The sequence below is a fragment of the Amblyraja radiata genome, chromosome 14, assembly GCF_010909765.2.
Source record: "Amblyraja radiata isolate CabotCenter1 chromosome 14, sAmbRad1.1.pri, whole genome shotgun sequence".
In the NCBI taxonomy this organism is placed as follows: Eukaryota; Metazoa; Chordata; class Chondrichthyes; order Rajiformes; family Rajidae; genus Amblyraja; species Amblyraja radiata.
Window position 1 is genome coordinate 2,154,095 of NC_045969.1, and position 26,564 is coordinate 2,180,658.

Consider the following 26,564-nt stretch of genomic DNA (forward strand, 5'->3'; position numbering starts at 1 on the left):
CCAGGGATCAATCTCGTGAACCTACGCTGCACTGCCTCAATCACAAGGATGTCCTTCCTCAAATTAGGAGACCAAAACTGTACGCAATACTCCAGATGTGGTCTCACCAGACCCCTATACAACTGCAGAAGAACCTTGGCCAGAGCTGTTCCCAAAACAGGCTGAGCTCCTTCCTGTAGCATCTTGCATCGTTCAAGGATAAGTACCTGCCCGCTGCCACTCAATGTCCCGAACAATCGCCCCAGCGAGTTGCGACCTGCCTGTGAATTTGCTTTCATTGAACGCAGTGGTTTAGGGTTTCCTGTAACTAGCACTGACTGGCAATCGGTTGGATTCACAATCTCTTTCCTCCTCCTATCGCTATGGCAACTGGTTGATATTTGACTTCTATTGACCTGCTTGTAGTGAAACACATTGGCAGCGATCAGCCGCGAGTTCCCTTGACCAAGTTTCCAGACCGACCTCTCGTTCACTCTTGAATCTGTTCTCCCTCCCGAGGCGATGGTGCGGTGGTTGTCAGTGCTGCTGCTGCTGCTGTGTGCCAAGGCTGTCACCTCAGGTAATTAGCTACACAGACTGTGGTTTGTTGTGTGAGGATTGGGCTGAACTCCAGTCTGTTGGGTCAGAGTCTCGACCCGAACCCCCCCCCCCCTCCCCCCCCCCGTTCCTTAACCCCAGAGTTGCTGCCCGTCCCGCTGAGTTACTCCGGCTTTTTGTGTCTGTTCTCCGTGAAATCCCTGTTTGGTTCCAGGCCAGTGGAGAGGGAGAGGCATCCTCGCCTCTGGGAACTGTAAACACGTTGACAGCTCGTCCCCGGACTCCCGGCCCTTGTACGGGAAGTTGGGGATTTAATTCCCAGTCGGAGCCGACCGTCTGATCTCTGCTTCAGTTGTGGATGCAGGAATAGTGGTGGGTGGGAGAGGAGAGGGGGAGGGAGGGGGGGGGGGGGGGGGGGGGGGGAGGGGGGGGGGAGAGAGAGAGAGAGAGGGAGAGGGAGAGAGATGAGGAGCGAGAGGATGAGGAGCGAGAGGATGAGGGGGAGAGGGGGAGGGGGAGAAGGAGAGAGAGGGTGAGAGGGAGAGGGGGAGGGAGGGGAGAGGGAGAGAGAGAGAGGGAGCATGAGGGGGAGAAGGAGAGGGAGAGGGAGGTGCAGGGGAGAAGGAGATCCGTGTGAAGGGAGAGAAAAGAGGAATGTGGTGAGATGGAAAGGTCAGGAGGAGAAAAGAAGGAAGAAGGGTGGGCGAGAGGATTTCAGCTAAAGTCATCTCATGCTGGGACGTAGAGAGGAGGGGCCGGGCGAGGGTGGGGAAATCTCTGGGGTGAGGGGATGGAAGAGAATAATGTTGAAATTAGACAATGAGTGTGTTTATTCCCTGGTCCAACACATGCAGCAAGGTAGAGTGACATTCATTTTGTATACAGTTCAGGACAAATATCACAACACATAAGCACTAGGGCGGTCACGGTGGCGCAGCGGTAGAGTTGCTGCCTTACAGCACTTGCAGCGCCAGAGTCCCGGGTTGTTTCCTGACTACGGGCGCTGTCTGTACGGAGTTTGCACGTTCTCCCCGTGACCTGCGTGGGGTTTCCCTGGGTGCTCCGGTTTCCTCCCACACTCCAAAGACGTACAAGTGTGTAGGTAAATTGGCTTGGTGTAAATGTAAAATTGTCCCTAGTGTGTGTAGGATAGTGTTAGTGTGCGGGGATTGTCGGTCGGTGTGGACTTGGTGGGCCGAAGGGCCTGTTTCCACTGTATCTCTAAACTAAACTATGATACATTTAGATTCATTCTGAAGAAGGGTCTCGACCCGAAACGTCACCTATTTCCTTCTCTCCATAGATGCTGCCTCACCCGCTGAGTTTATCCAGCATTTTTGTCCACCATACATTTAGATTAATTTAGTTTAGAGATACAGCACAGAAACAGTCCCTTCGGCCCATCGAGTCCGCACAGCCCAGCGATCCCCGCACACTAACACTATCCTACACACACTAGGGATAATTTACAATTTTACCAAAGCCAATTAACCTACAAACCTGTACGTCTTTGGAGTGTGGGAGGAAACCGGAGCACCCGGGGAAAACCCACGCAGGTCACGAGGAGAACGTACAAACTCCGTCCAGACAGCGCCCGTAGTCAGGAAACAACCCGGGACTCTGGCGAGGCAGCAACTCTACCGCTGCGCCACCGTGCCGGCCCATCTTGGAGCTGAGAAACATCGTAGATAAAAATCTAAGATACAGAACAAAGGTACAGTAATCAGAGGTCAGAACAGACAATCATTTACAGCTCCATTACAATTCTCTTAAAGGCTTCAAGATTCAAACATGCAGTGCAATAATCTTGTGAGTAACATGAGAGGTGACAGAGTGGATGTGGAGAGGATGTTTCCACTGGGGGCAGAGTCCAGGACCAGAGGTCACAGCCTCAGAATTAAAGGACGTTCCTTTAGGAAGGAGAAGAGGAGGAATTTCTTCAGTCAGAGGGTGGTGAATCTGTGGAATTCTTTGCCACAGACGGCACTGGAGGCCAAGTCAGTGGATATCTTCAAGGCAGAGTTGGATGGATTCTTGATTAGTACGGGTGTCAGGGGTTATGGGGAGAAGGCAGGAGAATGGGGTTAGGAGGGAAAGATAGATCAGCCATGATTGAATGGCGGAGTGGACTTGGGCCGAATGGACGTTCGGCCCATCGAGTATACTGCACCATTCAATCATGGCTGATCTATGCTTCTTAATCCCAATTTTCCAGCCTTCTCCCCATAACCCTTGAAGCCCGTTTTAATCAAGAATTTCTCTATCTCTGCCTTGAAGATATCCACTGACGTGGCCTCCACAGCCCTCTGTGGCAATGAGTTCCACAGATTCACCACCCTCTGACTAAAGAAATTACTCCTCTTCTCCTTTCTAAAGGAACATCCTTTAATTCTGAAGTTATGCCCTCTGGTCCTGGACTCTCCCACTAGTGGAAATATGGGTGAGACCAAGCACAGGCTGGGCGATTGTTTTGTTGAACCACTCCGCTCACATTAACTCCCCCTCCCTTGCCTACATTGACCTTTCTGTCCTGGGCCTCCTCCACTGTCAAAGTTCTCCCCTTTATCATGTATCTGTACACGGTGGATGGCTCGATTGTAATCATGTATTGACTTACCGCTGACTGGATAGCACGCAACAAAAGTTTTCACTGTACCTCGGTACACGTGACAATAAACTAGACTAAACTGTACGAGAGCACTGTTAACACACGTTCTCTGCGCTTCATAACAAGTCCTTGCCAGCGACAAGTTGTCGAGATGTTCCCATGAGTCAGTAGACATAGAAACGTAGGAAATATGTGTAGGAGTAGGCCATTCGGCCCTTTGAGGTAGCACCGCCATTCAATATGGTCATGGCTGATCATCCAAAATCAGTACCCCGTTCCTGCTTTCTCCCCATATCCCTTGATTCCATTGGTAGACAATGCTGGAGTAACTCAGTGGGACAGGCAGCATCTCTGGAGAGAAGGAATGGGTGATGTTTTGGGTTGACACCCTTCTTCAGACTGATGTCAGGGGAGTGGGCGGGACAGAGATAGAATGTAGGCGGAGACAGTAAGACTGGTGGGAGAACTGGGAAGGGGGAGGGGATGGAGAGAGAGGGAAAGCAAGGACTATCTGAAGTTAGAGAAGTCAATGTTCATACCGCTGTTGTGTAAACTACCCAAGTGAAATATGAGGTGCTGTTAATTCCGTTGATTCCATTAAGCCCTAAGAGCTAAATCTTACTCTCTCTTGAACCCATCCAGTGAATCGGCCTCCACTGCCTTCTGTGGCAGAGAATTCCACAGATTCACAACTCTCTGGGTGAAAAACTTTTTCCTCATCTCAGTCCTAAATGGCCGACCCCTTATTCTTAAACTGTGTGACCTCTGGTTCTGGACTCCCCCAACATCGGGAACATTTTACCTGCATCCAGCCTGCCCAATCCTTTAAGAATTGTACAAGTTTCTATAAGATCCCCTCTCATCCTTCTAAATTCCAGTGAATACAAGCCCAGTCGACCCATTCTTTCATTTGTCCATGGGCCAACGTAGAACATTCCTAGATGTGAGTGGGAAGCAAACAGATTTCCAGATTGGATAGCTATCTTTTGCTGACTGGATAGCACGCATCAAAAAGTATTTTTATGTGTCCCCTAATGCCCCTGTCCCACTTAGGAAACCTGAACGGAAACCTCTGGAGACTTTACGCCCCAACCAAGGTTTCTGGAGGTTCCCGGAGGTTTTTGTTAGTCTCCCTACCTGCTTCCACTACTTGCAACCTCCGGGAACCGCACGAAAACCTTGGGTGGGGCGCAAAGTCTCCAGAGGTTTCCGTCCAGGTTTCCTAAGTGGGACAGGGGCATTACACTAGAAAAATAATAAACTACACTAAATTAAACCAAGCCAGTTTGAAGAAGGGCCCCGACCCAAAGTGTCACCTATCCTTTTTCTCCTGAGATGCTGCCTGACCCGCTGAGTTACTCCAGCACTCTGTGTCTCTCTTAAACTAAACTAAACTACACTAAACTAAACAAAGCATTTTGACAGGTACATGGATAGGAAAGATTTAGAAGGTTATGGGCCAAACGCAGGCAGGTGGGACTGGTGTAGATGGGGCATGTTGGTTGGCGGGGGCTAGTTAGGCCGTAGGGCCTGTTTCCACACCGTACAACTCTATGACTGTTGCCCGCGGCCTAGCATTGATGCCCACCTCTCCCCGTGAAATCACCCCGTAAACTAAACTAAACTGAATTACACTGAAATGAACTGGACTGGACTTGATTGGACTGGATTGGACTGGAGTGGATTGGACTGGATTGGACTGGACTGGAGTGGACTGGACTAGAATGGATTGGACTGGACTTGTTTGGACTGGACGAGAGTGGATTGGGCTGGACTAGACTAGACTGGACTGGACTGGACTAGACTGGACTGGACTGGAGTGGATTGGACTGGAGAGGACTGGGCTGGGCTGGACTGGACTGGACTGGACTGACCCAGACCCACGGTGGGTGTGTTCCTGGTGACCCCACACAACTCTGCTTCTGGTTCAGCGGGGCCAGAATGCCACAGCTTCACCAAGCTGCCTTTCACGGACACCATCATCGGAACGCCGCTGGTCGTGCGGCTGCTGCTGTACACGGGCAACAACACCACGTGCGGCCAGCTGATCAACGCCACCCACACCAGGCCGCTGGACGTCAAGAAGAAAACCATCTTCTTCATCCACGGCTACCGGCCGTTCGGCTCCCCCCCTAACTGGCTGGGGATGGTGATCGAGACCATACTGCAGGAGGACGATGTCAACCTCATCATCGTCGACTGGAACCGAGGGGCGACCACCTTTGTTTACTCTGCTGCTGTCGCCAACACCAAGAAGGTGGCCGCCATCTTGGAACCCGTGATTCACAACATTCTGGTGAGTTTCTGTTTACACTTTCCCGTTCCGTTAATTTTTAATTTTTCTCATCAAAAATATTTATTCCGATATTAAAATAGTATATGCAGTGCAGTAAAACAGAACAAAACATAACTCACCAGCATAACACACGACAAACGATACACGACTATACAACTATGTTACACTCCTTGTCCAGGATGCATTCCACCCCCACAGTCCTGGAAACCCCCCAGGGTGCCCGTGGACAGCGAGTGCCCTCTCTAACCCCACCCGGGCGCAGACGTAACCCCGGAAAAGGGGCTCGGGCAGAATTCCACAGACTCGCCACTCTCTGTGAGAAAAAGTGTTTCCTCGTCTCCGTTCTAAATGGCTTACTCCTTATTCTTAAACTGTGTGTGGCCCCTGGTTCTGGACTCCCCCAACATCGGGAACATGTTTCCTGCCTCTAGCGTGTCCAAACCCTTAATAATCTTATATGTTTCAATAAGATCCTCTCATCCTTCTAACCTCCAGAGTGTACAAGCCCAGCCGCTCCATTCTCTCAGCATATGACAGTCCCGCCATCCCGGGAATTAACCTGGTGAACCTACGCTTCACTCCCTCAATAGCAAGAATGTCCTTCCTCAAATTAGGAGACCAAAACTGCACACAATACTCCAGGTGTGGTCTCACTGGGGCCCTGTACAACTGTACACAATACTCCAGGTGTGGTCTCACTGGGGCCCTGTACAACTGTACTCAATACTCCAGGTGTGGTCTCACTGGGGCCCTGTACAACTGTACACAATACTCCAGGTGTGGTCTCACTGGGGCCCTGTACAACTGTACTCAATACTCCAGGTGTGGTCTCACTGGGGCCCTGTACAACTGTACGCAATACTCCAGGTGTGGTCTCACTGGGGCCCTGTACAACTGTACTCAATACTCCAGGTGTGGTCTCACTGGGGCCCTGTACAACTGTACACAATACTCCAGGTGTGGTCTCACTGGGGCCCTGTACAACTGTACACAATACTACAGGTGTGGTCTCACTGGGGCCCTGTACAACTGCACACACTACTCCAGGTGTGGTCTCACTGGGGCCCTGTACAACTGCACACAATACTCCAGGTGTGGTCTCACTGGGGCCCTGTACAACTGTACACAATACTCCAGGTGTGGTCTCACTGGGGCCCTGTACAACTGTACACAATACTCCAGGTGTGGTCTCACTGGGGCCCTGTACAACTGCAGAAGGACCAGTAATAGGTGGATGCAGGTGAAGGAAGGTGGGTGGTTGGTCGAAGGATGGAGAGAGTGACAAAGGGTGTGAGCAGATTGTCTGTTGCCTCCTCTTTTGGCAGCACGGCAGCTCAGCGGGTAGAGCTGCTGCCTCACAGCGCCAGGGACCCAGGTTCAATCCTGACCACGGGTGCTGTCTTTGCGGAGTTTGCACGTTCTCCCCGTGACCTGTGTGGGTTTTCTCCGGGTGCTCTCCAGTTTTCTCCCACACTCCAATGACGTGCAGGTTTGTAGGTTAAATGGATTCAGTAAAGATTATAGATAAGTCCCTAGTGTGTAGGGTTGTGTTAGTGTGCGGGGATCGCTGGTCGGCGCGGACTCGGTGGGCCGATGTGCCTGTTTCCGCGCTGTATCTCTGAACTAAACTAAACTACCTGAACTATCTAAACATTCTGAAGAAATGTCTCAACCCAAAACATCACCTATTCCTTTTCTCCAGAGCTGCTGTCTGACTAACTGAGCTACTCCAGCTTTTTGTCTCTCTAACAAATCAAAATAGGACGTACATGGTAAATGGTAGGGAATTGAGGAATGCAGTTGAACAGTGGGATCTGGGAATAACTGTGCACAGTTCCCTGAAGGTGGAATCTCATGTAGATAGGGTGGTAAAGAAAGCTTTTGGTGTGCTGGCCTTTATAAATCAGAGCATTGAGTATAGAAATTGGGATGTAATGTTAAAATTGTACAAGGCATTGGTGAGACCAATTCTGGAGTATGGTGTACAATTTTGGTCGCCTAATTATAGGAAGGATTTACTAGAATGTTGCCTGGGTTTCAGCAACTAAGTTACAGAGAAAGGTTGAACAAGTTAGGTCTTTATTCTTTGGCGCGCAGAAGGTTAAGGGGGGACGATAGAGGTCTTTAAAATGATGAGAGGGATAGACAGAGTTGACGTGGACAAGCTTTTCCCATTGAGAGTAGGGACGATTCAAACAAGAGGACATGACTTGAGAATTAAGGGACAGAAGTTTAGGGGTAACATGAGGGGGAACTTCTTTACTCAGAGAGTGGTAGCTGTGTGGAATGAGCTTCCAGTGGAAGTGGTGGAGGCAGGTTCGATTTTATCATTTAAAAATAAATTGGATAGGTATAATAATAATAATAATAAATTTTATTTATGGACGCCTTTCAAGAGTCTCAAGGACACCTTACAAAAATTTAGCAGGTAGAGGAAAAACATGTAAGGGGAATGAAATAAATAGTAGAGACATGACTAGTACACAAATTAAAGACAGAATTCAATTCAAAACACAATATGAGGCAATTCATGCACAGATGAAAAGGGAGGGGGACGTGGGGCTAAGGATAGGCAGAGGTGAAGAGATGGGTCTTGAGGCGGGACTGGAAGATGGTGAGGGACACGGAATTGCGGATCAGTTGGGGGAGGGAGTTCCAGAGCCTGGGAGCTGCCCTGGAGAAGGCTCTGTCCCCAAAACTGCGGAGGTTGGACTTGTGGATGGAGGAGGAACCGGCTGATGTGGATCTGAGGGACCGTGAGGGTTGGTAGGGGGAGAGGAGGTCAGTGAGATATGGGGGGGCCATATGGTGGAGGGCTTTGTAGGTGAGGACCAGGATTTTGTAGGTGATCCGGTGGGAGATGGGAAGCCAGTGAAGTTGTTTGAGGACTGGAGTGATGTGATGCCAGGATTTGGTATATGGTATATGGTATATGGTATATGGACGGGAAAGGAATGGAGGGTTATGGTCTGAGTGCAGGTAGATGGGACTAGGGGAGAATAAGTGTTCGGCACAGACTAGAAGGGCCGAGATGACCTGTTTCCGTGCTGTAATTGTTATATGGTTATATGGTTAAACTAAACTATATATACACTTGGTCTGGATTTAAACATCTGTCCTTCGATGCAAAACACTTTGGACATTTTGAACCTGAGGGAAGGCTGTTTAGTTTAGTTTAGTTTGGTTTAGAGATACAGCGGATAAACAGGCCCTTCGGCCCAGCGAGTCCGTGCCGACCAGCGATCCCCGCACACTGACACTAGGGTGTGATAGCAACCTTTATTGATTTGCGATATGAGTTGATTATTGTTTATCCTTCATTGTGTTTCTACAGCATAACGGCGGCTCGCTGGACTTGATCCATATGATTGGTGTGAGTCTGGGCGCTCACATATCGGGTTTTGTCGGCAGCAGGTTCGATGGGAAGATCGGCCGGATAACAGGTGAGCTGGAACGTCCCTAGATACGTGCAATCTGCTGCAGGGTCTCTGCGGGCCGGGCAGCATCTGTGGAGGGAATGGACAGGCGACGTTTTGGGTCGGGACTCCTTCTTCAGACAGATGGAGTACGGGGGAGATATTTGGTCTTCTCCTTCTTCTTCTTGTGAATGAAACATAAATAAACCAAAGGAATAGTTCGATCTCGCGCCGGGTGTTGAGCAGCCGGGTTGTTGTCTGTGTTGGCGTCAATATCTGCCAGGCCCTGACACAGCTCCATGTGGTGGGTGGTAGAGCGGGCACCCAGAGATGACATGGTTGGCTGTCTGTTGTCCTGCTCCACGTTCACAGGCTGGGCTCTGGAGGAGGGAGCCCCCATCTCCACACGCTGGCATTGAAACGCCCAACTCCAGTACCAAGTCTGTAGAGGGTACACAAAAATGCTGGAGAAACTCAGCGGGTGCAGCAGCATCTATGGAGCGAAGGAAATAGGCAACGTTTCGGGCTGAAACCCTTGGGTGCAGCAGCATCTATGGAGCGAAGGAAATAGGCGACGTTTCGGGCTGAAACCCTTGGGTGCAGCAGCATCTATGGAGCGAAGGAAATAGGCAACGTTTCGGGCTGAAACCCTTGGGTGCAGCAGCATCTATGGAGCGAAGGAAATAGGCAACGTTTCGAGCCGAAACCCTTTGGGTTTCGGCCCGAAACGTTGCCTATTTCCTTCGCTCCATAGATGCTGCTGCACCCGCTGAGTTTCTCCAGCATTTCTGTCTACCTTCGATTTTCCAGCATCTGCAGTTCCTTCTTAAACACCAAGTCTGTTGAGCTTCACCCATGCTCCTCCGGGGAGATCAGACCCTGGACAGCTTTTATCTGGTGAAGAGTTGTAGCTGTGTAATGGAGATGAGGTTGACTTCCTCTCCTGTCACCACTCGGTGGGGAGAGGACAGCACGGTGGTCCAGCGGTAGAGTCGCTGCCTTACTGCACCAGAGGCCCCGGTTCGATTCTGGCCGCGGGGTTTGTACGTTCTCCCCGTGACCTGCGTGGGTTTTCTCCAGGATCTCCAGTTTCCTCCCACACTCCGAAGACGTACAGGTTTGTAGGTAAATTGGCTTGGTTATAAATGTAAATTGTCCCTAGTGTGTGTCGGGTAGTGTTAGCGTGCGGGGATCGCTGGTCGGCGCGGACCCGGTGGGCCGAAGGGCCTGTTTCCATGCTGTATCTCTAAACTAAACTAAACTAAGGTGCAGGGAGAGGTTGGAGCAAGAGCTGGCAAGTGATAGGTGGACACAAGGAACTGCAGCTGCTGATTTATGGACAAAAAGACACAAAGTATTGGAGCGTCAGGCAGCATCTTAGTTGATTTCGTTTGGTTTAGAGATACAGTGTGTAAACAGGCCAACCATTGATCACCCAGTACACCAGCTCCATCCTACACACTAGGGACAATTTACAGCAGCCAATTAACCTACAAACCCGCACGTCTTTATACTGTGGGCGGAAACCGGAGCACCCGGGGAAAACCCACGCAGTCGCTGGGAGAACGTGCAAACTCCATACAGACAGAATCCTTAGTCAGGATCGAACCCAGGTCGCTGGCGCTGTGAGGCAGCAACTCTACCGCTGCGCCACCGGGCTGATGGAGTAGGGGGCAGATAGTTGGTGGAGGGGGGAGGGGCAAGATCAGGCGAGTGATAGGTGGACACAAGGAACTGCAGGTGCTGGTTCACACAAAAAAACACACAAAGTGCTGGAGTAACTCTGTGTGAGGAAGTTGCACCTCAATAGACATTAGAAAATAGGTGCAGGAGTTGGCCATTCGGCCCTTCGAGCCAGCACCGCCATTCAATGTGATCATGGCTGACCATCCAGTCAGTACCCCGTTCCTGCCTTCTCCCCGTATCCCCTGACTCCACTATCTTTAAGAGCCCTATCTAGCTCTCTCTTGAAAGCATCCAGAGAACCGTCCTCCACCGCCCGCTGAGGCAGAGAATTCCACAGACTCACCACTCTCTGGGTGAAAAAGTGTTTCCTCGTCTCTGCTCTAAATGGCCGACCCCTTATTCTTAAACTGTGTGTGGCCCCTGGTTCAAGGTTGCTCTTGCCCATCTTTACCTTAAACCCATGGTCTCTGGTTTTCGATTCCTCTCCTCTGTGCACCAAAGACACAAGAGTCAAGAGTGTTTTATTGTCATATGTCCCGGACGGGGCAATGAAATTCTCACAGAAAGAGTGAACATGTCAACATTGTATAAAACGGGGAAAAAAAGAAAAAGTTCAATAAATAACGAATATGGTGCAAATAACAAATAATAATGTACTATTTTGCATTTCAGAGCTCAGGGCTTATTTGTTATTGTGTTTAATAGCCTGATGGCTGTGGGGAAGGAGCTGTTCCTGAACCTGGACGTTACAGTTTTCAGGCTCCTGTACCTTCTTCCTGATAGCAGCGGTGAAATGAGTGTGTGGCCAGGGTGGTGTGGGTCCTTGATGATGTTGGCTGCCTTTTTGAAGCAGCGACTGCGATAGATCCATTCGACGGTGGGAAGGTCAGACCCATCTCAGAATGGGCTCGCCCCGCCTTACCTCTCTGAGCTGCTCCACCTATATGCTCCTGCCCGGTGCCTCAGGTCAGCTGATCAGCTGCTCCTTGAGGTACCAAGGTCTAAGCGGAAGCTCAGAGGGGATAGAGCCTTTTCTGTTGCTGCTCCGGCACTCTGGAACACCTTTCCGCTGCACATCAGACAGGCCCCCTCACTGTCCATCTTCAAATCCTCCCTAAAAACTCATTTTTATTCTCTGGCTTTCGACACTGGCTGAGACATTGCTCCTGTTCTTAGTGCTTTTAATGTCTTTTAATTTTTAGTGTGTTTTTTATAGTCCTTCGTTTTATGGTTTTTAATGGTTTTTAATTGTTTGTAATAGCTTTTTGTCCATGAGTTCTCATGTACAGCACTTTGTGGCAACTGCAGTTGTTTAAAGTGCTTTATAAATAAAGTTATTATTATTATTATTATCTCTGTGGGGTGGGAGAAGAAATGGGAAGGGTGAGGTTGTGTGTCCTGGTGGATTTATTTGGGGGTCCCACCTCTTGTTGGACAGGTCTGGACCCGGCGGGACCGCTGTTCACAGGGAAAGGAGTGGACGACAGGCTGGATCCGGCCGATGCCCAGCTGGTCGACGTTCTCCACACAGATATTGACGGTACTCACACCCACTCCGCATGTTCCCGAGCTAGACTTCATTGCAAGATTGAGGCACATGGACAACTTTGGGGCCTCAGGACTTTGGAGGATTCTGTTATCAGTTTAGTTTAGCTCCATTTAGTTAATCTTAGACAGACACAAAATGCTGGAGTAACTCAGCGGGACAGACAGCATCTCTGGAGAGAAGGAATGGGTGACGTTCCATGCCGAGACCCTTCCTCAGACGGATGTCAGGGGAGTGGGCGATACACAGATAAAGTGTAGTCGGTGACAGTAAGACTGGTGGGAGAACTGTGGAATTCTCTGCCTCAGAGGGCGGTGGAGGCCGGTTCTCTGGATACTTTCAGGAGAGAGCTAGATAGGGCACTTAAAAATAGCGGAGTCAGGGGATATGGGGAGAAGGCAGGAACGGGGTACTGATTGGGGATGATCAGCCATGATCACATTGAATGACGGTGCTGGCTCGAAGGGCCGAATGGCCTACTCCTGCGCCTATTGTCTATTGAGAACTGGGAAGGGGGAGGGGATGGAGAGAGAGGGAAAGCAAGGGCTATCTGAAGTTAGAGAAGTCAATGTTCATACCGCTGGGGTGTAAACTGCCCAAGCGAAATATGAGGTGCTGCTCCTCCAATTTGCGCTGGGCCCCTCACTCTGGCCATGGAGGAGGCCCAGGACAGAAAGGTCAGATTGGGAATGGGAGGGGGTGTTAAACTCAATTTATATTAGATCAGTCTGAAGAAGGGTTTCGGCCCAAAACGTCGCCTATTTCCTTTGCTCCATAGATGCTGCCGCACCCGCTGAGTTTCTCCGGCATTTTTGTCTACCATTTATTAGATTAGTTTAGTTCAGTTTAGCTCAGGCACAAAATACTGGAGTAACTCAGTGGGACAGGCAGCATCTCTGGAGAGGAATGGGTGACGTTTCGGGTCCCTTCTTCAGTATAGCTTAGTTAAGGTTAGTTTAGTTTAGTTTATTGTCACATGTACCGAGGTACAGCGAAAAGCTTTTTTGGGGACGATCAGCCATGATCACATTGAATGGCGGTGCTGGCTCGAAGGGCCGAATGGCCTCCTCCTGCACCTATTGTCTATTGTAACCAATGAATGGACTCTGTGCGATTACAATTGAGCCGTCCACGGTGTACAGATACAGGATAAAGGGAATAACGTTTAGTGAGTAACTTAAGGGCCGGTCCCACGAGCATGTGACTCCATGCGGCAAGCGCGACCTAACGTGGTCGCTTGAGCTGTACGGCCTCGCGTGTTAAAAAATTCCGCGCAGCAACGGCCTGCCGGCCCGCAGCCGCATTGAGGCCGTACGCAGTTTCTCGACGGGCGTGCGCAGCGTCTCGACGCATGCTGGTGGGACAGGCCCTTAACACGTGATTACAGGTCCACTCTTGGGCCAGCACACAGAGAGTGGCCTGTGTTGGGGTATCTTGCTGCCTCAGTTCTCCTGTTAACAAACCTTCCCATTGAAGACCACCCTCCGCTCTCTCCACCCTCCCAAAGTAACACGTCTACTCGAGTTACAGATGCAGCACAGAAACCGGCCCTTCGGCCCATCGAATCTGTGCCAGCCATCAAACTGAGGCTACAATAATTCCATCTCTTTAGGATTCTCCCCACATTCCCATCAGCTCCAAGCTGGGGGTCATTTACTACCAGTCAACTTGCCTACAAACCAGCACGTCTCTGGTATGTGGGGGAAACCGGAGCACCCGGAGGAAACCCACGAGGTCACGGGGAGAATGTCCAAGCTACCCAGGCCTCTCATTGAACTCCAATCTGATCCCCTCAATTTGCCATCAAATCCCTCTTGCATCCCCTCTCTCTCATAGTCATAGAGCTGAATCAGGCCATTCGGCCCATCATGCCCATGTTGACCAAGGTGGCCTATTGGGTGAGTCCTATGGACCTGCATGTTGCCCATATCTCTCTGAGATAAGGAGGAATTTCTTTAGTCAGAGGGTGGTGAATCTGTGGAATTCATGGCCACAGACGGCTGTGGAGGCCATCAATGGACATTTGTAAGGCAGAGACAGACAGACAGACAGACAGACAGACAGACAGACAGACAGACAGACAGACAGATAGATAGATAGATAGATAGATAGATAGATAGATAGATAGATAGATAGATAGATAGATAGATAGATAGATAGATAGATAGATAGATAGATAGATAGATAGATAGATAGATAGATAGATAGATAGATACGAGTGTCTGTGGTTATGGGGAGAAGGCAGGAGAATGGGGTTGAGAGGGAGAGATAAATCAGCCATAATTGAATGGTGGAGTAGACTTGATGGGCCAAATGGCCTAATTCTGCTTCTATCTCTTATGTCCATATATCTGTCCAAATGTCTTTTAAATGTCATCATTGTATCTGCCTCCACAGTTTCCTCTGGCAGCTCGTTCTCAGTGAGATATCTAAATCGCGTAACTCTCTTCCCAACTACACTGGACAACCTTCTCCAGAAGGACCGCTGCTGTGGTCCTCACCACCTTCTCAAGGGGCAATGAGGGATGGGTAATAAATGCTGACCTTGCCAATGACCACTCTCCCTCACTCCCTCTTCTCCCCTCTCCCATCGGGCAAGAGGTACAGGAGTGTGAAAACGCACAGCTCCAGATTCAGGGACAGTTTCTTCCCGGCTGTTATCAGGCAACTGAACCATCCTATCACCAACTAGAAAGCGGACCTGACCTCCCATCTACCTCATTGGAGACCCTCAGACTATCTTTAATCAGGATTCAAGCAAGTTTATTGTCATGTGTCCCAGATAGGACAATGACATTCTTGCTTTGCTTCAGCACAACAGAATATCGCAGGCATGAATACAGAACAGATCAGTGTGTCCATATACCATTATATAAATATATACACACATGAATAAATAAACTGATGCAGTACAAATAAACATATAATAGGCTATTAATGTTCAGAGTTTTGTCTGAGCCAGGTTTAATAGCCTGATGGCTGTGGGGAAGTAGCTATTCCTGAACCTGGTTGTTGCAGTCTTCAGGCTCCTGTACCTTCTACCTGAAGGTAGCAGGGAGATGAGTGTGTGGCCAGGATGGTGTGGGTCCTTGATGATACTGCCAGCCTTTTTGAGGCAGCGACTGCGATAAATCCCCTCGATGGAAGGAAGGTCAGAGCCGATGATGGACTGGGCAGTGTTTACTACTTTTTGTAGTCTTTTCCTCTCCGGGGCGCTCAAGTTGCCGAACCAAGCCACGATGCAACCGGTCAGCATGCTCTCTACTGTGCACCTGTAGATGTTAGAGAGAGTCCTCCTTGACAAACCGACTCTCCGTAATCTTCTCAGGAAGTAGAGGCGCTGATGTGCTTTCTTTATAATTGCGTTAGTGTTCTCGGACCAGGAGAGATCTTCAGAGAAGTGCATGCCCAGGAATGTGAAGCTCTTGAATCGGACGTTACCGGACTTTATCTTGCATTAAACGTTATTCCCTTTATCATGTATCTGTACACTGGACGGCTCGGTTGTAATTATGTACAGTCTTTTCTTTGACTGGTTAGCACGCACCAACAAGCTTTTCAATGTACCTCATTACATGTCATCCACACTTTATACACATACAAGATGTACAGTGAAATGAAAGTGGCAATGCCTGCGGGATACGAGGCTATAATAATATAAACTAAACTAAACTAAATGCCGAAATCCTGGAAAAATCAATAATTGGATGAAAGAAAATCTCAGCTCAGTGCTCGACTGAATGTCTTTGTGACCAGTCCCCTCTGGGTCTTGCATTCTGCCTTGAGCCTTGCCTTAATTCTGCATCAATAGTACATTTATTGTAAACGTATGTACAGGAAGGAATTGCATAGAAAATAGTCGCAGGAGGAGGCCATTTGGCCCTTCGAGCCAGCACCGCCATTCTTTGTGATCATGGCTGATCGTCCCCAATCAATAACTCGTGCCTGCCTTCTCCCCATATTCCTTGACTCCACTAGCCCCTAGAGCTCTATCTAACTCTCTCTTAAATCCATCCAGTGACTTGGCCTCCACTGCCCTCTGTGGCAGGGAATTCCACAAATTCACAACTATCTGGGTGAAAAAGTTTTTTCTTACCTTAGTCTTAAATGACCTCCCCTTTATTCTAAGACTGTGGCCCCTGGTTCTGGACTCGCCCAACATTGGGAACATTTTTCCTGCATCTAGCTTGTCCAGTCCTTTTATAATTTTATATGTTTCTATAAGATCCCCCTCATCCTTCTAAACTCCAGTGAATACAAGCCTAGTCTTTTCAATATTTCCTCATATGACAGTCCCGCCATCCCAGGGATCAATCTGGTGAACCTACGCTGCACTGCCTCAATTGCAGATGCCGACTTAAACCAAAGACAAACACAAAACGCTGGAGTAACTCAGCAGGTCAGGCGACATCTCTGGAGAGAAGGAATGGGTGACGTTTTGACCTTCTTCAGACTGAAGAGTTGTCTGAAGAAAGATCTCGACCTGAAAAACATCACCCATTCCTTCTGTCCAGAGATGCTGGGTGACCCGCTGAGTTACTCCAGCGTTTTGTGTCCATCTTCTGATGTTTGAAACACATTTTTGCCCACAGCTCTCGGCTACCGCGAGTTCCTGGGTCACATCGATTATTATGCGAATGGAGGAGCTGACCAGCCCGGCTGCCCAGCGACCATATTGGGTGGTTAGTATTGGTTCCGTCTTCATTCCGATCCGTGTCTATTTAATTTTTAAAATGATCGCTCAACATTTCTTCCATCGAACATGTCCAAAGACAGGCAGCTCGATTACCTATGAGAGGGAAGCGAGTGTCACCAAACTTCTGAATTCACTGGTCGGGGTGGAACCCTATCCAAGACAGATGTAAAGCTCACTGTTTTACCGGTTTTTACAAAATGTTAAATGGTCAGCTCGACACAGATGACCAAACCTACACCAAACCCAAACCTATTAGGAGCTGACGAGGGCATTCGATCCAATTTGAGATTCCAGCTACCAAGACAGATGTGTACAGCAATTCGTTCTTCCCCCGCACAATTAAAGCATGGAATAGTCTTCACCCTACTATAGTTACCCAACCAGACGCAACTACATTTAAGGTTGCTCTTCTTCTCCAAGAATCCTTTTAGCTTAAGTCCACCCTCCGCCACCTCCAGTTTAAATTCCATTTGGAATATTTTTGGAGGTCCAGGAAGCCAAGAACCAAGAATTAAGAATCCTGGCGTTTTCCACACAGTGGGTGGTGGGGGCCGGGAATGACCTGCCTGGGCTGGTGGTGAAAGCTGCTGTGATAGAGGATGTAATGGCAAATCTTCACCCTTTCCAGTGTCCTCTTCTCCAGTCGCCACTAATACACAGGTACGGTAGAATGATCTAACGCAGACCCAATAGACCCGTGGTTAGTTCCAGTTTAGTTGCTTGTTTATTGAAGCAGTTGTACAAACAAAGAGTTGAACGCACCAGGTTTTCCTAATGCTGCGTGCAAGTTGTAGCTGGCTGCTCTGTCCCTGGTCCGGTGAGAACTGTATGCTCTCCCTCCCTGTGTCTGCCCCTTCCTGTTCCCTATGCCCTTACATATGCACCACCCCATGCATCTAATGACCGCCCCCTAGTGTCCGAAATAATGCTGCAAGATATATCCCAACAAAATAATATGATATGCCAACAACAAACATAACAATAAACCACACCTGGAGTATTGTGTGCAGGTGTACAGGGCCCTAGTGAGACCACACCTGGAGTATTGTGTGCAGTTTTGGTCCCCTAATTTGAGGAAGGACATTCTTGCTATTGAGGGAGTGCAGCGTAGGTTCACCAGGTTAATTCCCAGGATGGCGGGATTGTCATATGCTGAGAGAATGGAGCGGCTGGGCTTGTACACTCTGGAGTTTAGAAGGATGAGAGGGAAATCTCATTGAGACATAAAAGATTGTTAAGGGTTTGGACACGCTGGAGGCAGGAAACATGTTCCCGATGTTGGGGGAGTCCAGAACCAGGGGCCACAGTTTAAGAATAAGGGGTAAGCAATTTAGGAGCTGAGGAAACACTTTTTCTCACAGAGAGTGGTGAGTCTGTGGAATTCTCTGCCTCAGAGGGCGGTGGAGGCGAATTCTCTGGATGCTTTTAAGAGAGAGTTAGATTGGGCTCTTAAAGATAGCGGAGTCAGGGGATATGGGGAGAAGGCAGGAACAGGGTACTGATTGGGGATGATCAGCCATGATCACATTGAATGGCGGTGCTGTCTAGAAGGGCCGAATGGCCTCCTCCTGCAACTATTGTCTATTGTCTGTTGTGTGGTCTTTAGTTGTCCTTTGCTTCACTTCCAGGGAAACATTACATGGTGTGTGACCACCAGAGGTCAGTCTATCTCTACGTCAACTCCATGACCATGCCCTGCAACATCACTGTATATCCATGCAGATCCTACGCAGAATTCCTGGATGCCCGCTGCACACGGAGAGACGGCACCTATCCCATATTTGGTAAGGAACCCCCTCTTCCCAAGAACACCTCTCATCATGGACATCTCTGCCCAGGGACCCCTTTTGCCCAATCGCTACCTCTCCCCATGACCTTTCATCCCATGGACCTCTCTTCCCAAGAGCATCTCCCCTGAGGACCACCTCTCCTCATGTACATCTCTGCCCAGGGACCTCTCGCCCCAATCACCACCTCTCCCTAGGGACCTCCTCTCCTCAAAGACCGCTCTCCCCGAGAACATCTCTCCCAGGATGCTCTGCAGATGCGCCGTGGGTGGCATTTTATCGGGATGCATCCCAGCACGGTTTTGAGAACAGTTCCATCCAAGACCCACAAGAAATTGCAGTATTGTGGACGCAGCCCAGACCATCGCACAAACCAACCTCCCTTCCATTGACTCCATCTACACCTCACGCTGCCTTGGCAAGGCCAGCAGCATCATCAAGGACCAGTCACACCCCCGGTCACTCCCCTCTTCTCCCCTCTCCCATCGGGCAAGAGGTACAGAAGTGTGAAAACGAACGCACACCTCCAGATTCAGGGACAGTTTCTTCCCAGCTGTTATCAGGCAACTGAACCATCCTACCACAACCAGAGAGCGGTCCTGAACTACTATCTACCTCATTGGTGACCCTCGGACTATCCTTGATCGGACTTTGCTGGATTTACCTTGCACTAAACGTTATTCCCTTATCATGTATCTGTACACTGTGGACGGCTCGATTGTAATCATGTATTGTCTTTCCGCTGACTGGTTAGCACGCAACAAAAGCTTTTCACTGTACCTCGGTAAACGTGACAATAAACTAAACTGAACTGAGGACCCCCCTCTCCAGGACCATCTCTCTCCAGAGACAATAGGTGCAGGAGTAGGCCATTCGGCCCTTCGAGCCAGCACCGCCATTCAATGTGATCATGGCTGATCATCCCCAATCAGTACCCCGTTCCTGACTTCTCCCCATATCCCCTGACTCCGCTATCTTTAAGATCTCTATCTAACTCTCTCTTGAAAGCATCCAGAGAATTGGCCTCCATCTGAGGCAGAGAATTCCACAGATTCACAACTCTCTGGGTGAAAAAGGTTTTCCTCATCTCCATTCTAAATGGCTCACCCCTTATTTTTAAACTATGGCCCCTGGTTCTGGACTCCCCCAACATCGGGAACATGTTTCCTGCCTCTAGCGTGTCCAATCTCTTAATAATCATATATGTTTCAATAAGAAACCCTCTCATCCTTCTAAATTCCAGTGTATACAAGCCCAGTCGCTCCATTCTTTCAACATATGACAGTCCCGCCATCCCGGGAATTATGCATGTGAACCTACGCTGCACTCCCTCAATAGCAAGAATGTCCTTCCTCAGATTTGGAGACCACAACTGCACACAATACTCCAGGTGTGGTCTCTCCAGGCCCTGTACAACTGCAGAAGGACCTCTCTGCTCCGATACTCAACTCCTCTTGTTATAAAGGCCGACATGCCATTCACTTATATTCACTGCCTGCTGTACGTGCATGCTTACTTTCAGTGACTGATGTACAAGGACCCCCAGATCTCGTTGTACTTCCCCTTTTCCTAACTTGACACCATTCAGATAATAATCTTCCTTCCTGTTCTTGCCACCAAAGTGGATAACCTCACATTTATCCACATTAAACTGCATCTGCCATGCATCTGCCCACTCACCCAACCTGTCCAAGTCACCCTGCATCCTCATAGCATCCTCCTCACAGTTCACACTGCCACCCAGCTTTGTGTCATTTGCAAATTTGTTAATGTTACTTTTAATCCCTTCATCTAAATCAGGGATGTATATTGTAAATAGCTGCGGTATCTCGGAACACATGAAAACAATAAACAAAACTAAACTTTCATTGTTCCATCTGTGTGTACATGACAATTAATGACTTTTGACTCTTGACCCTGTTAGTCACCAGTAACTCACTAATCCTCACCAGCACGGTGGCACAACGGTAGAGTTGCCGCCTCACGGCACCGGGGACCCGGGTTCGATCCTGACTACGGGTGCTGTCTGTACGGAGTTTGCACGTTCTGCCTGTGACCTGCGTGGGTTTTCTCCGAGATCTTCGGTTTCCTCCCACGCTCCAAAGACGTGCGGGGTTGTAGGTTGTTCGCTCGTGTGTGAGACGATGCTGTTGGCTTCTGTCCTCGCCCAACGTTGACGGAATCGCTCGCCCGACACGAACATAGAGTGCCGTCGTTTCCGGGGATCGCCACGAGGAGGCTTCTGTCACGATCGCCAGTTTGTAGGTTAATTGGCTAGGAATTAATGTAAAAAAAATTGTCCCTAGTGTGTGTAGGGTAGTGTTAGTGTGCGGGGATCGCTGGCTGAAGGGCCTGTTTCCACAATGTATTTCTAAACTAAAAGTAAACTAAACTAAACTCAGAACCTTGGCTGCTTTGGTCTGCAGGTTATCACCTTGAGAAGTGGAGAAACAGCAGCAGCATCATGAAATTTCCGAATAAAGTCTTCTTTCAAACCGCCCCTAAAGAACCCTTCTGCAGTAAGTACTTATCTCGGCTGTGGGCGGCACGGTGGCGCAGCGGGTAGAGCTGCTGCCTCACCATCCTGAGCTCTGGTGCTATCTGCGTGGAGTTTGCACGTTCTCCCCGTGACCTGCGTGGGTTTTCACCGGGTGCTCCGGTTTCATCCCACACTCCAAAGACGTGCGGGTTTGTGGGTTCATTGGCCCTCTGTAAATTGCCCCCTAGTGTGCAGGGAGTTGATGAGAAAGTGGGGTAGCATAGTGTGAACGGGTGATTTATGGTCGGTGTGAACTCGATGGGCCGAAGGGCCTGTTGCCATGCTGTATCTTTCAATCAAATCCCGGTTACTCTGTCCCGATACTGATCTGAGGCTCTATAAGCCGCTGGTCAGGCCACATATGGAATATTGCGAGTAGTTTTGGGCCCCGCATCTGAGGAAGGATGTGCTGGCTCTGGAGAGGGTCCAGAGGAGATTTACGAGAATGATCCCAGGAATGAGCGGGTTAACGTATGATGAGCATTTGTCGGCACTGGGCCTGTACTCGCTGGAGTTTAGAAGGATGAGGGGGATTCCTCATTGAAATTTACCGAATAGTGAAAGGCCTGGATGGTGTGGATGTGGAGAGGATGTTTCCACTAGTGGGAGAGTCTAGGACCAGAGGGCACAGCCTCAGAATAAAAGGACGTACCTTTAGAAATGAGATAAGGAGGAATTTCTTACGTCAGAGGGTGGTGAATCTGTGGAATTCTTTGCCACAGACGGCTGTGGAGGCCACAAGTCATTGGATATTTTTAAGGCAGAGATAGATAGATTGTTGATTAGTGCGGGTGTCAGGGGTTATGGGGAGAAGGCAGGAGAATGGGGTTAGGTGGGAGAGATAGATCAGCCATGATTGAATGGTGGAGTAGACTTGATGGGCCGAATGGCCTAATTCTGCTCTTCTATGAGTTTATGAACTGTGAGCAGACACTGCCCTCTTGTGGTAGCAGGAGGAACTCAGCGGGTCAGGCAGCATCTCTGGTGAACTTGGATGGGTGATGTTTCAGGTCGAGATCCTTCTTCAGGATGATCAGTCGTTAGCACAGCCTTTGACATCTACTCGAGTGACCTACCTCCCCTCATCTCTCACCGTCAGCAACCCACCTCCTCTCCAGATTGCTCAAACCCTTGAATGAGGAGAAGACGTTCTTGCTATTGAGGGAGTGCAGCGTAGGTTCACCAGGTTAATTCCCGGGATGGCGGGACTGTCATATGCTGAGAGAATGGAGCGGCTGGGCTTGTACACTGGAGTTTAGAAGGATGAGAGGTAATCTTATTGAAACATATAATATTATTAAGGGTTTGGACACGCTAGAGGCAGGAAACATGTTCCCGATGTTGGGGGAGTCCAGAACCAGGGGCCACAGTTTAAGAATAAGGGGTAAGCCATTTAGAACGGAGACGAGGAAACACTTTTTCTCACAGAGAGTTGTGAGTGTGTGGAATTCTCTGCCTCAGTAAGCGGTTCTCTGGATGCTTTCAGGAGAGAGCTAGATAGGGCTCTTAATGATAGCGGAGTCAGAGGATATGGGGAGAAGGCAGGAACGGGGCACTGATTGGGGATGATCAGCCATGATCACATTGAATGGTGGTGCTGGCTCGAAGGGTCGAATGGTCTACTGCTGCACCTATTGTCTATAAGACCAGAACTCCGTTTAACCACCTGGTCTGTATTTGTATTGTGCAGTGATTCATTATCTTCTGGACATCGTTTCCTGGAACAAAAATGCCCGGAGAGGCTACATAACAATTGGACTAACAGGAAGAAATGGAATGGTGGTCAAGTCAGAAACTAATCAGTGAGTATGCCAAGCTTTGTTCCGTTTCCTCCCACGCTCCAAATATGTACTGTACACGTTTCTAGGTTAATTGGCTTGGTGTAAGTGTAAATTGTCCCTAGTGTGTGTAGGAGAGTCTTATGCCCCTGTCCCACTTAGGAAACCTGAACGGAAACCTGAGACTTTGCGCCCCACCCAAGGTTTCCGTGCGGTTCCCGGAGGTTCCCGGAGGTTTATATCAGTCTCCCTACCTGCTTCCACTACCTGCAACCTCCGGCAACCACCTCCAACCTCCGGGAACCGCACGGAAACCCTGGGTGGGGCACAAAGCCTTCCAGAGGTTTCCGTTCAGGTTTCCTAAGTGGGACAGGGGCATTAGTGTGTGGGGATCGCTGGTCGTCGCGGACCCGGTGGGCCGAAGGGCCTGTTTCCGGGCTGTATCTCTAAACTACACTAAAACTAAACTAAACGCACCCCCTGTGTAAAATGCACAGTGCTCGTATGGTATTATCTGATCTTTAGTTTAGTTTAGAAATACAGCGCGGAAACAGGCCCTTCAGCCCACTGGGTCCGCGCCGACCAGCGATCCCCGCACACTAACACTATCCTACACACACCAGGGACAAATTTTACACATACACCAAACCAATTAATCAACAAACCCGCACGTCTTTGGAGTGTGGGAGGAAACTGAAGATCTCGGAGAAAACCCACGCAGGTCACGGGGAGAACGTGCAAACTCCGTACAGACAGCACCCGTAGTCGGGATGGAACCCGGGTCTCCGGCGCTGCATTCGCTGTAAGGCAGCAACTCTACCGCTGCGCCACCGTGACCGCCCCTGATCTGTTCGGATGGCACGTAAAACAAAGCCTTTCCCTGTACCTCGATACCCGTGACTGTGGAATTCTCTGCCTCAGAGGGCGGTGGAGGCCGGTTCTCTGGATACTTTCAAGAGAGAGCTAGATAGGGCTCTTAAAGATAGTGGAGTCAGGGGATATGGGGAGAAGGCAGGAACGGGGTACTGATTGGGGATGATCAGCCATGATCACATTGAATGGCGGTGCTGGCTCGAGGGGCCGAATGGCCTACTCCTGCACCTATTGTCTATTGGAAACAAAAAGGAGAAGATGTGTGACTGTTGGCCAGCTGCTGTCGCCAAAACAAACAGAGGGTTCTAAAACCAGAGATCCCCCCCCCCACCCCACCCACCCCACTACACCAACTGAGCATCTATGTAGTGGCCTCCCCCACCCTCTCGCCGCCAACTCGCCTTCTCTCTCCCCCCCTCTCTCTCACCCCCTCCTCCCTCTCTCCCTCTCCCCCCCCCCCACACTGAGGCAGCATCTATGGAGCGAAGGAACAGGATAATGTTCTTCCAGCGGGCATGTTTCTGTTTCTGCTCTGTTCCCACAGCCCTGCGAAAAGCTTCGAGCGGTTCCGAGAGACGACGATCCTCGTCAGCGTGGACAAGGACCCGGGGAACGTCACCGGCATCTCACTCACGTACAGCTCCTCCAACGTGGTGGAACACAAACTCACCCTGGGGCTGCTCCGCGTCCGGCTGAGGTCACTGACCCACCCACAGAGGTCAGCGCGGGGGCCCAGACAACACGAGGGGGAGAGAGGGAGGGGGGGGCGGGGGAGAGAGGGAGGGGGAGGGAGAGATGAAGGGGAGGAAGAGGTGATGAGAGGGAGAAGAGAGAGGATGAGAGGGAGGGAGGAGGGGGAGAGAGGGGGGAAGGGAGGGTGGGAGAGAGGGAGGGATGAAGGGAGAGAGGAAGAGAGGGAGAGGGAGATGGAGAGAGAGAGAAGGGAAAGAAGAGAGGTGCTGAGAGGGAGAGGAGAATGGAGGAGGGGAGAGGGAGGGAGATAGGAAGGCAGGGAGAGGGGGTGAGAGAGAGGGAGGGATGGAGAAAAGGGGAGAGGGAGATGGAGAGAGAGAGGAGGAAGAGAGGAGATGAGAGGGAGAAGAGGGAGAGAGGATAAGAGAGGGAGGGAGCGAGAGAGGGAGAGGAAGGGGGAGGGACAAGAGGGAGGTGGACTGTGGTGATGTACACCTCCCTACAGTTTCTCCCGCTGAGTGGCATCGTTCCTGACCGATTGTCTATTGTGTGACTGGCAGTGGCAGCTAAAAGAGTTGCCAAGTTCACCGAGCAGGTTGTGACGGTGCTTGTTTGCTTTTTGCCCGCAGGCCTCACCTGTGCAGGTACGACGTGGCTCTGGAGAGGGATGAGGAGGTGAGGGTGGAACCCTTCCAGTGCCAGCAGCAGGAGATCTAGACACAAGCCGCTTCTCTTGGTTATTTATGCCTCAAGTACACAATTTGCATAAAACCAGCAATTTTACAAAATCAGGTGGTTGCATTCTCGTCATTCACCAGCACAGCTCCCCATTCAGACGACACGGAACAGTTCAGCGCAGAAACAGGCCCTTCGGCCCAGAGTGACCATGCCGGACATGACGCCACTTTTCCCTGGTCGACTCGTCCCTTGCAACCCAAACCACCCCCTCCCCGGGTACTTTCCCCTGCAACCGCAGGAGATGCAACACCTGTCCCTTTACCTCCCCCCCCTTGACGCCATCCAAGGACCCCGACAGTCTTTCCAGGTGAGGCAGAGGTTCACCTGCACCTCCTCCAACCTCATCTACTGTATCCGTTGGTCCAGGTGTCAACTTCTCTAGCGCAAGCTCGGCGATCGTTTCGCTGAACACCTCCGCTCAGTCCACCTAAACCGATCTCCCGGTGGCTCAGCACTTCAACTCCCCCTCCCATTCCCACTGACCTTTCTGTCCTGGGCCTCCTACATTGTCAGAGTGAGGCCCAGCGCAAATTGGAGGAGCAGCACCTCATATTTCGCTTGGGTAGTTTACACCCCAGCGGTTTGAACATTGACTTCTCGAACTTCAGATAGCCCTTGCTTTCCCTCTCTCTCCATCCCCTCCCCCTTCCCAGTTCTCCCACCAGTCTTACTGTCTCCGACTACATTCTATCTCTGCCCAGCCCACTCCCCTGACATCAGTCTGAAGAAGCGTCTCAACCCAAAACGTCACCCATTCCTTCTCTTGAGAGATGCTGCCTGTCCCACTGAGTTACTCCAGCACTCTGTGAAACGTCACCTATCAATGTTCCCCACAGATGCTGCCTGACCCGCTGAGTTATGGTGCAGCAGCATCTATGGAGCTAAGGAAAGAGGCAACGTTTCGGGCCGAAATCCTTCTGGAAATAGGCAACGTTTCAGGCCGAAACTTCGGCCCAAAACGTTGCCTATTTCCTTAGCGCCACAGATGCTGCCTGACCCGCTGAGTTACTCCAGCACTCTGTGAAACGTCACCTATCCATGTTCTCCACAGATGCTGCCTGACCCGCTGAGTTACTCCAGCACTCTGTGAAATGTCACCTATCCATGTTCTCCAGAGATGCTGCCTGACCCGCTGAGTCAGTCCAGCATTTTGTACCTTTTTTGTTTGTAAACCAGCATCTGCAGTTCCTTGTATCTCCTTTGTATCCAGTTGGCTAGCTGGCCCTGGATCCCACCTGATCTAATCTTCCAGACAAACCCACCATGTGGTACCATGTCAAAGGCTGTGCTAACGACTGATCATCCTGAAGAAGGATCTCGACCTGAAACATCACCCATCCAAGTTCACCAGAGATGCTGCCTGACCCGCTG

At 50.1% G+C, this 26,564-nt stretch overlaps 1 protein-coding gene across 1 annotated transcript; it reads left to right on the forward strand.

Moving 5' to 3' along the window:
• Positions 1–266: 266 nt before the first annotated feature.
• lipi (lipase I) lies at positions 267–25,243 on the forward strand. The gene is made up of 10 exons (XM_033032346.1): positions 267–559; positions 5,077–5,441; positions 8,776–8,884; positions 11,982–12,083; positions 16,682–16,771; positions 18,414–18,569; positions 20,999–21,091; positions 22,802–22,913; positions 24,307–24,480; positions 25,085–25,243. The coding sequence occupies exons 1-10, from the start codon at positions 502–504 to the stop codon at positions 25,170–25,172; spliced, it is 1,347 nt and encodes a 448-aa protein (XP_032888237.1). The 5' UTR covers positions 267–501; the 3' UTR covers positions 25,173–25,243.
• The last annotated feature ends 1,321 nt before the right edge of the window (positions 25,244–26,564 follow it).